This window comes from Daucus carota, chromosome 1 (genome assembly GCF_001625215.2).
Source record: "Daucus carota subsp. sativus chromosome 1, DH1 v3.0, whole genome shotgun sequence".
Lineage (NCBI taxonomy): Eukaryota > Viridiplantae > Streptophyta > Magnoliopsida > Apiales > Apiaceae > Daucus > Daucus carota.
Window position 1 is genome coordinate 41,912,823 of NC_030381.2, and position 12,107 is coordinate 41,924,929.

General features: G+C 33.5%; 1 protein-coding gene across 1 annotated transcript; it reads right to left on the reverse strand.

Moving 5' to 3' along the window:
• Positions 1–508: 508 nt before the first annotated feature.
• LOC108205033 (L-ascorbate peroxidase 3) lies at positions 509–9,370 on the reverse strand. The gene is made up of 9 exons (XM_017374784.2): positions 9,044–9,370; positions 8,627–8,751; positions 6,576–6,625; positions 4,317–4,382; positions 4,099–4,147; positions 3,075–3,157; positions 2,890–2,969; positions 2,684–2,786; positions 509–847 (listed from the first exon to the last, which is right to left on the reverse strand). The coding sequence occupies exons 1-9, from the start codon at positions 9,154–9,156 to the stop codon at positions 656–658; spliced, it is 861 nt and encodes a 286-aa protein (XP_017230273.1). The 5' UTR covers positions 9,157–9,370; the 3' UTR covers positions 509–655.
• Between the last annotated feature and the right edge of the window lie 2,737 nt (positions 9,371–12,107).

The window sequence follows — 12,107 nt, forward strand, 5'->3', positions numbered from 1 at the left end:
TATTTTGGTAAAAATAAATTCATGTCATGAGGAATTAATTTTAATAAACGAGGGATCAGATTTGGATTTTCGGATTAAAAATCATTCTCAATTGTCGATGATCAGCTCGTAATCAAATCATGTTCTGGCTCATACCAGACATTCCTCCCTCCCTCTTCCCCATTGTTATGGTTACATAAAAAAAAACATAATGCACTGGCAAAAATTCCTTGCTACACTGTATGTAAATTGCTAATACATACCATAAATTTTGGCCTCTGCTAATTTTATCCGCTAATAGACCAGTAGCACCAAAACAAAAACACTACATTGGAGAGTATCCATGAACCTGAGCAGGTAGAGTACTTGAATTTTTTTATCAAAAGCATTTTTCCTGAGCAAATTTGGTTTATATGCATACTTACAGAAAAAAAATAGAAAAACTTAAGACAACCCAGAACAAGAAAATGATCAAATCTAGTTTGGCCGAAGATGCCAAATATGCAAAGGAGCTTTCCAGCGGTAAAGATACAAGCAACCACAAGAATTTATAGATTTAAACTTGCAGTTAATATAGCTGGTGTAACATACATAGAAGCCTTCATCACATCTTATTTGTGTGAAATTGAAAAGTATAGTCAATGTGAGTTTAATTATAAGTTCACAGGTATATTTTTTATTTCAATTTACGGACTTCATACAGGTAACTGAGTATAACCACTGCAGCAGCAACAACCACTCCAACTGCGCTCTGGGCCAATACAGCACCATCCTTCGCTGAAGCCTTGGAACCAGAAGATGGGGTAAACCCAAGTTCAGAAAGTTTCTTGTGTGATAACGCATAATCTTTAAAGAAAGCATCTTCATCCTGCATCAAGCTGACTATAAGCAATCTTCTAGGATACACTATTTGATATATAAAGACAAGAGCCAAGACCGAAGCAGCATAATAGAATATAATTCGAACAAGAATAGGGATACATAGGAGGATTGCAAAAGTTGCGACCTAGTTTTGCAAAACATGTTAACAGACTTAACTCGCTTCCAAATGTATATACAGTTTATAACAAGTTGCAAAAAACCAAAGGGTACAACACTAAACCAGATTAAAAATCATCCAGTGGTCACAAATTTTCTCTTCATAAAATCGTATACAGATTCAAAGTTGAGAGGAAAGGAGTTGGAATCGTGCTAAAATCAGAAATAAAATTAATTTTCTTTTACATATCTGAGAATATGAAATCAGTACTTCAAAAATACATTCTATGTTATTTATCATTAAAGTTGCAAGTAGATTTTCTTTTACATGTCAAAGACTCTAAGAATATAAAAACAGGACTTCAAACCTACATTCTATATTATTTATCATTAAAGTTGCAAGAGAGAATTGTTATTGAGATGATTATCTAGTTCCTCTATTCGAATCCATCCATTTCTTGCAATTAGTAATGATTTGTGGTCAAGTGTTTCAATAAGGGGCGTAGCCACTAGCCAGCATATAGTGAGTGGGGTCAATTGACCTCACTCTACGCATATTTTCGTCAAAATTATGCATAGAGTCAACATTTTGACCCCACTAAAATAAAATTTATATACTATATATATTTCAAATTTATCGAAAAGTTTCAAATTTTGACCCCACTGACTTGAATTTCTGGTTACGCCCCTGGTTTCAATTCTATATAAATAGTGAAGAAATATATATATCACATCCATTTCATATTTTTGGACACAACAAAGTTAGAGGAATTGTTGTTAGAGTGAAGAATGCCATGCACATTAGAACTGTACCAAGACGAGTGCAACATTATGATTCCTTACCTACACCAAACTTAACCCCCCCCCCCCCTCGCCCCCCCCAAAAAAAAAACAACCCCTAAAACCAAAGAATAATTTTAAAAACTCTTCAAGGGGAAGGTTCCGGAATGGAATATAGAGTATGAATCCACAGAAACTCAAACTAAGGAAACAAGATTGGATATAGAATGGTGGAAGAATGGTATCTGTATAAATAATAGAGTGGCATGATAATAAAGGAAAGAATGATTACTTCTGCATACATGTCCATAATTAGTGGATTATTTTAATTCCCTACCATAACATTCCCTCAAGATAAACAAAACCAAAGACTACATAATAAGATATAATGAAAAAGATGTGTAGGATGAAAAATGAAAAAGTGGATGAAACACAAGGGTACAAACTTTTACGATTAGGGTCCTGGACAATTATAATCAAGCAAGAGATAGACTGTAGTCAGTCGTAGTACGTAATTTCGGCCGATAATACCTTAATTGTAAGGCCCATATGAAAAAAAATAGTTTTAAATTATAACCGTATCTGGTCCACATATTTAAAATCCTACAATCTAATAGCATATAAGTACAACATACTTATATTAAATGTCAAAAAAACATGCAGTACCCAGACACCCAATATTGGGTTCTGTATGCACTCTTGGCAATTATTTTAAAAAACATGAGGCCGCCACAAATAACATATATGCACCCAATATGAATGCTATATGTTCAACTGAACATCAAAACAGAAAATATTAAAATTTCCTTGAGCCTTTAAGAATGGGCATGCCCCCAATATAAAAGAAAGCAGGCCAACAATTTTAAGGAGGAATTGAGGTAGCTATTAATAAAAATTAATGATGTTGCCACATAGAGGTTATAGTTTGAAAAAAGTGGGATGGTACCTTTGCGTACAGCTCAACATAATGACGGAATTCAGGATCCTCCAGTAACGCCAAATCTGTTGGAAGTTTTAACAGCCCTTCGGATTCACCTTTAAGCAGCTCCCTGGTGTCAAGAAAACAATATGCAAAATCCGTGCTTAGACAGACAAATTAACCTATAAAGTAACATAAAAATACATAGCCATATAACCATCACAAAGTCTTACACAAAGTACGAGTTATCAAACTTCAATGGCTCCTTGGTCCACGGGCCATCAAAACCAGATCTATCTACATGTGCCCTTCCCTGTCATACAGCACATCGAATATATATCTGCATGTCAAAGAAATCCAAAATATATAGAAATCTGAATGAGCCTTCTGTTTGGCCCAGAAGTAGATAGGCACTGACCAGTGTGTGTCCTCCAGATAGAGCCACGATATCTTTGTCTGATAGTCCCATCCTGTAAAATACCTCCCTCAGATGTGGAGCTCCTATAATATACAAAGAAAAACTTGGCATTTAGCTACCACAAGATATTATTGTATTGTATAACCATAACTACAGTTCTCGTACAAACTTCTATTCTCAAAACTCAAAGGATCATCTATAGAAGTACATATAGACAATGAAACAAAGCTTTTTTAATATCTTGAGCTTGTACGAACACATGATTTGTTCTAGTTCTGTATTAAACTCTTTAATTTATAGGAAGGTCCTTTGCTGATAATATTGTTCAAAATACCACCACCAATAATTTAGTTGTTTCAACATGTTTGCTGCGTTTAATAGGAAGGCAGAGAGAAATAATTATGTACAGTTACAAGGAGGAGAACGGGATGTAAGAAAACAGGGTGGCAAACTAAATTTAGCAATTTTTCTATGATAAGGTTTTAGAATAAAATGAGAAGCAAGGAGATATAACCTTCATTCTTGAATTGAAAATTTCAGTTCAAATGGAGAAATGAATTAATATAAATTGATTCTCCACAAAATAGTACAAAATTCATACCATATCCTACCGATATCATTCCTAAGCAGTAGACTTTTATAAAAGTTCTTCTAAATTCGTCCATAAGTTTATAACCTCATCATAAGGTTATAATTTACAAAAGTAAAGTCGTACTAGAGACACTGCGACAACTCCCTTGGCCTAAAATAATTGATAATTAAATGGGAGAGATGAAAAATAACTACTTGTTCAATTTCGCAGTGAGACTTTCTTGCGGTTCTGTTTGATTCCGTTAATGAGAGCTTAGGAATAGCTCACATGTGGGTACCACTTTCTTGTCTTGTTCAACAAAAGTGGATTTCAGACACTATGCAATGAATAGGTTGAGGTGCAGCAGAGGTGGAAATATCAATCACAAATTGCTTTCTTTTAAAGAATTATCAGTCATATAACATTTCAATATTAGAAATAGTATTTAAAGACCTTTGGTGGCACTTGGAAGTCGCCCTTCCTTGGGAGAACTCAGAGAATCCTAACAAAATACAAAAGAAGAAGAAAGTACTCAGTAATTAGTATATTGTGATACCTTAGGATAGGAAAGTCATGAACTAGGTAAATGTTTAGGCTTACAAGAGATTATATAACACATGATGAGCATGACATTTTGCTTTAAGTACATGAAACATAGCACCTTTACATACCTTTCTACCAGGAACAAAATCAATGGTCGGGCCACCAGTTACCTCAACTGCAACAACTCCTGCAAGCTATAAGCAAAAATTTCACTGGTTAACTTTTCTTATATAGATACGCTGAAATGTTGAGTAAAACCAAGTGGTAAATATGTTTTCTAGTAGCAAGGCATCAAGAGAAAAGGAAGGATAAGAAAATTCAAGAACACCGTACTAATATTCTACTGAAAAGCATGAGCAGAACTACATAAATACACCACTAGAGTGTAGTCCATTCAGTAGGTATGAATTAATAAATATACATCTATTTGCATGAAAAGCCATTAAAAGGCAGAAAAGCTTATTTCTCTCGCCAAGTTTATCAAGCAACAATAGGTAAAATTATCCTTCATACTAAATCTGCATTATCACTATTGCGCTCAATTCTGCTCACGGAACTAGCAGATAATGGAACTTGTGAAGCAGACATGCAGTGATTTATTCCGGAAAACGACATCCACTTGTGGATGCCTAATAGACAATTAAATAAAAAGTTTATATCCAGTCCTAATTTAGGATTAATTGAAAGCCAAGAGGCAAGGCCTTTCTTACTAAAAGAAACGTGTTCTGGGTAACAAGATAATATAATAGAGACATGTATATCATATGAGAACCATCGCCTCACACTTACTAAAAGAATGTGCTTAGGGTTACAATAAAATACATGAAGACGTGTATAGCATAGAACACATGTAACATTATATTCAACACAACTACCATGGTATGACAGCAATATGACTCCAGTAACAAGAATTATTATCGCCTTAACAGTTACCAGCAGCAAAATGCTATAGAATATTAGATGGACGCTCGTGCCTTGGAAATACCAAGCTCAACTCCAGAGAACAAACAAGTACCAATATAAATATAAAGTGTTTGATAGATAATACTTGCGATTACAGATTGAATAGAGGTATTGAATGTATTGAATAAACTACCAGGCCTTCGAGTCGCCAAGCTAAGTCCCTCTAACCTCTAGGGTTTTCTACTCACATTTCACATAACCCTTCCCAAAACATTTCTCCCCCTTATCTCTGTTGCTCTCTACCACGTCATTAATTTGCTGCTGAAATTACTTCCTTGCCCTTGTACTTTAAACGCTGTCGTCCATAATTAATAGCCTTGCTTGGGTTGTTTTGATGCATTGCACAAAACATTAACAACATAGTAATACTGATTTTTAGAAGTTCCAACAAGATTTATATTTATAATAGGAATTACAAATATACTGTCATATCATGTATATACTAAATGAATACTTTATTTTCAAAAGACGACAAAACTAATCAAATTGGTAATTTATATTTATGAGATAAAGTTACTATATTTGACCTTTATTTTTGTAACTTAGTCCTATTTTTTTTTAACTCTTGACTTATATACACGTCGCGGGTATAGCTGTTTGCCTGCTGACATTTTATGCTTTTGCCCTTTAATTTTTTTAGTAATTACTAGACTAAAATTCATAAAGGCACAGCCTCACCATCTCCCTAGATAAAGTGTAAGCAGAAAAGGCAATAGCCATGCCCTGACAATTGAGTTGAGACAGTGACTCGCCTTGTCTCCTCTCAACAAATTGGTCAATCATTTGCACCTTGGACAAAATTGTCTTTATCTGAAATTGGAAAACTTCTTACCAGTAGAGGAGCCTAGACATAAAAAAAAACTAGGGCCCTTTTTGTTCTTGACATATCAAACAAAAGCTCAGCATAAAGTCTTTGTTCTTAAAAATAGAATTAAAAGTCTTCTACACATGTACCTTTTAAAAAGTATTAAGAGCCATTTGTTATCTTACTATGGTTTCATCAAGATGAGGCACCAGGCTTTCAGTTGAGGAATATAGCACAAGCTCCTCAACCTAGCTTATGAAAGTTAATCACCAAAAATCTTGCTCATACACCTAGCTTAAGTACAAATTTGTCTAGAGCATATACTAGCAAGTAGTAAAACTCGAAATGCATGTTACTTATCAAAAAATAATATTGGTGAACAGTGATTTCCTGAGATTGTCAATTGAGTTGTGAAATTAATGAATGCAAATATCGATTGAACATGTGCAGGTTACAATATAATTCTGGTTGTAACAAAACCAGCTCAAAACCGTTTTGGCGCATAATTTGTTTATTACCATATTTATATAAAGAGATAGTATACAATCAGACAGGCAACATTCAATTGCGGGAAAGCAAGATCTAGAATTACTATAAATTTCTTCAATGCAAAAATCACCTGGTACAAGTCTGCATACGTAAGCTTTGGATGCCTAAACTTTATTTCTTCTGCAAATAGGGAGAAAGCAACAATCAGAATATTTAATATGAGGTTGAGTCCAGGCAAAGACGAAGACGATTGGAATAGGATTAAAGGGACATGGAAGGAATGAGGTAGGTAATAGAAAGGGGAAAACATTAGATGCAGAATACAGTAATTCTAACATTTTAAGTAAGTACTTCTAGTTAACGTGGATTGTGGAAGGAAAAGAAATTTTATAGCTCAAACTTTCTCACAATGAATACAATGGTAGGGTGCAGATTGAATTGGAAACAAAAGTTTAACACCCCAGATTTCACATTGATTAGGATACTTAATTTTTATCCCATTCAGTAATTTCAACATGATATTATGAAATTTATTACACATTTTTTATAGGCTTGAAAACTTAAAACTGGTTACGGCCAGCACCTTTTACAAGATTCCAGCAGGAGTACCTAATTACAAAAAAAAAAAGAAAAAAAGAAGAAGAAGCCAAATAAACTAAAACACCTGCCGTACAAGTGACTAACAGCATACATAAAAACGTCCATCAAAACTTAAACAACTGCGAGGAGTTATACTGTAATTTGAGCGTGCTTAATCAATATCTCCATCCCAATCATCTACCACAACTCATGCAACTAGCTGCTCGTCATCAACAAAAGACACCACAACAACTATCAACATTATCCACAAGAAGGAACACTATAACAAGCCACCACAAGCTCTTGTGTATACAAAGCTACATCACCAACTACCTTCATTCAGAAATTGTAAAAGATATAAGCTAATCCCCAGGTTTTTAGTGTATTAGATTTTACAATTAATATGTAAGCACATATATAAAATTTGTTGTAATTGGTGTAAAATAATAAATGAAATGGTAGATTGGTTAAATAGGTATATGTTAAATAATTTTGTATTACTTTAATGACCTAATTAATAGTTAACAATATAAATATAAAAATGAAATGACAACACGGGGATTGAATTAGAAGTAAATAAAAAGGTTTGGTGAAGTGTCAACAAGGTAAAATGATTAAAATACGTCTATATCATCTATAATGACTTATTAATAAGGACACAATTGGAAACCAGATCATAATTCATGTAACTATCAATTTATTAATATTTTTTTGAAAACATTAATTAATCTCAAACGAGGGATTTCAAATGACATTAACTAAGTTGTCATTTCAGTTTCTCGGATTAACGCTAGAATTTGAATGATTTAGAATTCATCAAATCTGAATTATCTACATCATCCAAACATGTCATTTGTCCAACTCCGGAATTTGACATGAAATCAAAGTTCCCAAACAAGCCATCGGCCATAAATGTGATTGGAGAAAAGGTTGAATGTGGTCTATAGACAACAAAAATGAATAGGGGGAGTAAATCATTTAAAATAAAGTATGTGCGTACACAAAATTTTAGGTTACAAACCTTTTTTCTTTCAAAAAAAGGTTACAAACCTTTTAGTATCCAAGTTAATTTGCCTTTTAAATATCAAATAAAGAGGAATGAAGATCATGGGGTAAAAACTGTAGTTGCGTTGGAATATACTCCTTTAATAATTATGAAAATTACATTAAGAAATGGTGGTGAATAGACTAAATATAGTAATGTCCAAATTTCATTTAGCTTATCCAAGTAAAAGTTTAACATGCTCAAATCGCCTCATTTAAGAATAGAGCCCCAAATCTAAGCTAAAGCTCGAGTCATTTATAATTGAGTCAAACTCTAGCCATTTATAAGCAGATCATCTCAATTTCTGCCCTAAAAGGCAGGTTTTAATTCTCTTCACACATTAACAATGACGCAAGTGAAGTTCCCATCACACATGTATGCAATTCTTCCTTATCTAGACTAGCCAATAGCCTAAAGCCTAAAGCCCAAAATCTATCTACACTAGCAAGTAGCCTAAAACGCTGAAATTCATGTGCGTCATGTTTACACCAAACAGTAACACTGCGTAATAGTACATAACTACATATAAAGAACAATAAATTTGAAAAAATAATTACCACAAAAATCTAAAGCAATTTTCAAGCCGTTATTGGAGCCATGAGAGAATTCATCTTCGTTCCGGATAGAGCCGTTAGGACCTCCAGTTTTGGTGTTCTTATCATACGTCCCAGCATCATGCCACCTATAAACATAAATACACCCCAATAATCAACACCGATTGACATGATCAGTAATCATCTACACACTAAAACCTCTACAAATCAATAGTCTCGCATAAATTTCTTGAAATTAAGCAAAAACCTCTAAACCTAATACAAGCTGCTTTTTCGAGATTATTAATTTATAATACACTTCTGGAGTGTATTCAATCGAGACTTTAAAGAATTAATACATCAAGATTGTAAACACAGTATCTAGTAGACTGAAATTGAAGTTGTGAAGATGTGTATAGGGAGAGGGGAGGAGTAGAATACGCGAGGCGGAGCATGATAGGAGCACAATTCTTGTTAGCGATAAAACCGCGGAGCTGACGACGAGCTTTATCAATTTGTTTGAGATACTCTGTGTCCACCACCGGCATCGCCATCGGAGGTTCAATTCCGGTGAGTAGTGAGTTGTAAGAGATAAGAAGGGTGTGAAATGAAATGAGTCAAGAAAGAAATTAGTAGTATTATTAATTTGGTCGAGAGTGTGCGTTGAGAATTGTGATTGGGGTTAGCAAGGCAACAAAACAGAGTAACCAACCACCAGAAAACCGTTGATCTCGATTCTTGTGACTTTTGGTTATTATTGGATGGATTGGATTTTTGAATTAGGGTCGCTATTTTACTTTATTATTTAATTTATTTAGTATTGGTTTAGAATTAGCTAATATTATGTAATTCAGCGCATGTTCGAAGAGTTCAACACTTATCGGTTCGAGGCAAGAGAGAGAGGTCGGCCCCGTCGCACGTGGTCTAATCAATTAAGTTTGGATTTGGGAGCCTTAAATCTCACGGGGACATGACATTTGATAAGAATGATTGGCGATGGCGTATTCGAGTAGTTGAGATTCGGTCTCGTGATTTACAGAGGTTTTGAGTGTTATGGTGTTATACTTTAAGAAGAGGTTTGCACCAATCTCTCTACTCCCACGTTTTCATCCTTGCAATTCGTAAAAGTGTTGGTTCTTAATTTCTTCAATTGTTTCCTCCACCGGACTTCACCACCGCTAATGAGTAATGTTTCGGTAAGTCTCATATGAAGAAGGTCATGGGCTAAGGTATTATACTCATATTGTATCACAACTTTTTAATTATTATGCACTAAACTGAGGGTCTTCACGGAAACAGATTCAGTAGGAGCAGGGCTGCGTATAACCCTACTCTAAGCCTCTAAGCGGGAATACCGAGTAAGTATGGTATGGTATTAAAATATTAGTAACTACCGTAGAACTTAGAAGTCTTGTAAGGCCCGTCCCGTCATTTATAGAATATACTCCTTTTGAGCAGCTTCTTTAATTATTTTTGGCATGTATTTTGAGATTTTTATAATGTATAATTTCATAATATCTTTTTTTCTGATAAACTTTTATTCTAAAAATAAATAATTTTTTTATGAAATTATACTTTATATGAGTTTCAAAATATGTGTAAACAGTGAACGTAAACAACTTACTGGGATGATGAGTATATATTATTATTGTTTATTTTAATTAATAGTTTGATCTGTTTTTAATAATATAATTGTTTTCTTATTATATTTTAAATATAATTTTATTTTGAAAATCAATTAATAATATCAACGATACTTGAATTATAATATAAATATGTTTTTGTTTAACTCATAATATCTTGTATAACTCGTATATAAGAAGTTTATACAATGAGTGAAATCTAGTGAACTATTCAGTCGAATTATAATAATTATGCTTATAAAGGTATACTTTCAGACGCGAATTATATAATCTAATTTATGAAATAGGCGAATGATGAAAATTGATTTAATATGTTCACCAACTACGATCATTCATGATAATATGATCAAATTATGGGACATGCACATAAAAACTTATTATACGGGTCAATCGAAGTTACAAATGAAACTTATTATCCCTTAATCGCTCACCCTCCCTCTCCCTCCTAGTCTTCTTAGAGCATCCCTAACAGGAATTGTCAAAATAGTTGCCAAATTTTGTCAGCTCACTATATATATTAATTATTATTTTATCAGTCTTTCATATCACTTTTGCAACCATTTTATGAAATACACTCTAATAGTCGTCAACTACAAAAATTGGCAATATGGTGCCCTTTATAAATTAATGTCCCCTCCGTAAATGGGTAAGATGAAATGTAGTTTTTGGATAATAATTTGTTTTTAGTTAAATGAGGAAGTTGTCAAGTTTCGTCAACTTATGAGGCAATCTCTTGAGACTTATGGAGTTCCAATAGGAGAGGAACCAATAGTGCCATTCCACATTAGCATGGGCAACCTCATGACAACTGCTATTGGAGTTGCTCTTATAGTCAGTTTATACATATTTTTTATATTTATTGGATTTCGAGACATAAAACACAACACAAATAGTAATTAAAACGTTAAAATTTTCAAACACATCACACAATCCATGCGAAAATCAATAACTAATTCGTGGATTAGATATCACTAGCACATCATTTATACAAAGGCATAAAGTCCCTATAATGAATGCAGATAGGATTTTTAAGGCCCCTTTTTTTAAACTATGTGAACTTCTCTCAATATCAAAAATAAAACCTTCCGTAATATCACGTTTGATATCATGTCAAGTAATAATATGACATACAGTACTAAAAAGAGCTATATATGGAGAGAATGGAGGACTTCACACCTACAAGACTCTTGTAAACACAAGTTAAAAAAATAATGATGAGTCAAAGATTACACGTACAAAAGATACTCTTATAAATATAAGTTAAAATAATAAGAAGTCAAAGATTACATGCACACATGACAATTAAAAGTCTATGTGTATGTAAAAATGGTGAAATGTAAAAAAGACTAGAAGTCTATGAAAGATGAGGGCCGTTTGGGTTAGCTTAAAAGAAGTGATTTATTGCTTATAGTGAAAAAGTGGAGTACAAGTCAGAAGTAAATAAGTTAATAAAGTGTTTGGAAAAGAAGCAGAAGCTGTGAGAGAGAAGCTAGCATTCCCAGCTTCTTAAAAGTGCTCCTACTTCTTTACACAAACGGGTTAAGAAAAGCAGAAGTCAGAAGTTACTTCTCGTTCCCAAACAGGCTCGATAACTAAAAGGTAGAAGTATAGAGGATGATAACCATAAAGTCATCTGGTGAACCGGATCAACGAATATTTAATTGAACCCATACAGGACCATCCTGATATTTAATTAAGCCCAAACAGAAAATCAGAAAAATTGAAACTTCAAAAAATATGATAACCAAAAGTCATATGTGAACTGGACCAAACCGATATTTTATTGAATTCAAACTGATATTTAATTGAGCAATGCAAACAATGCAAAGCACAAAGAAAAACAAGATTACTAGACCAGTAGG

Coding starts and splice junctions, on each gene's coding strand:
- LOC108205033 (XM_017374784.2), bottom strand. CDS start 9,156: ATGGCGATGCCGGTGGTGGACACAGAGTATCTCAAACAAATTGATAAA. Junction 6,626..8,626: donor AATTGCTTTAGATTTTTGTG/GTAATTATTTTT, acceptor CCCTATTTGCAG/AAGAAATAAAGTTTAGGCAT. Junction 4,148..4,316: donor ATTTTGTTCCTGGTAGAAAG/GTATGTAAAGGT, acceptor GTATTTTGTTAG/GATTCTCTGAGTTCTCCCAA.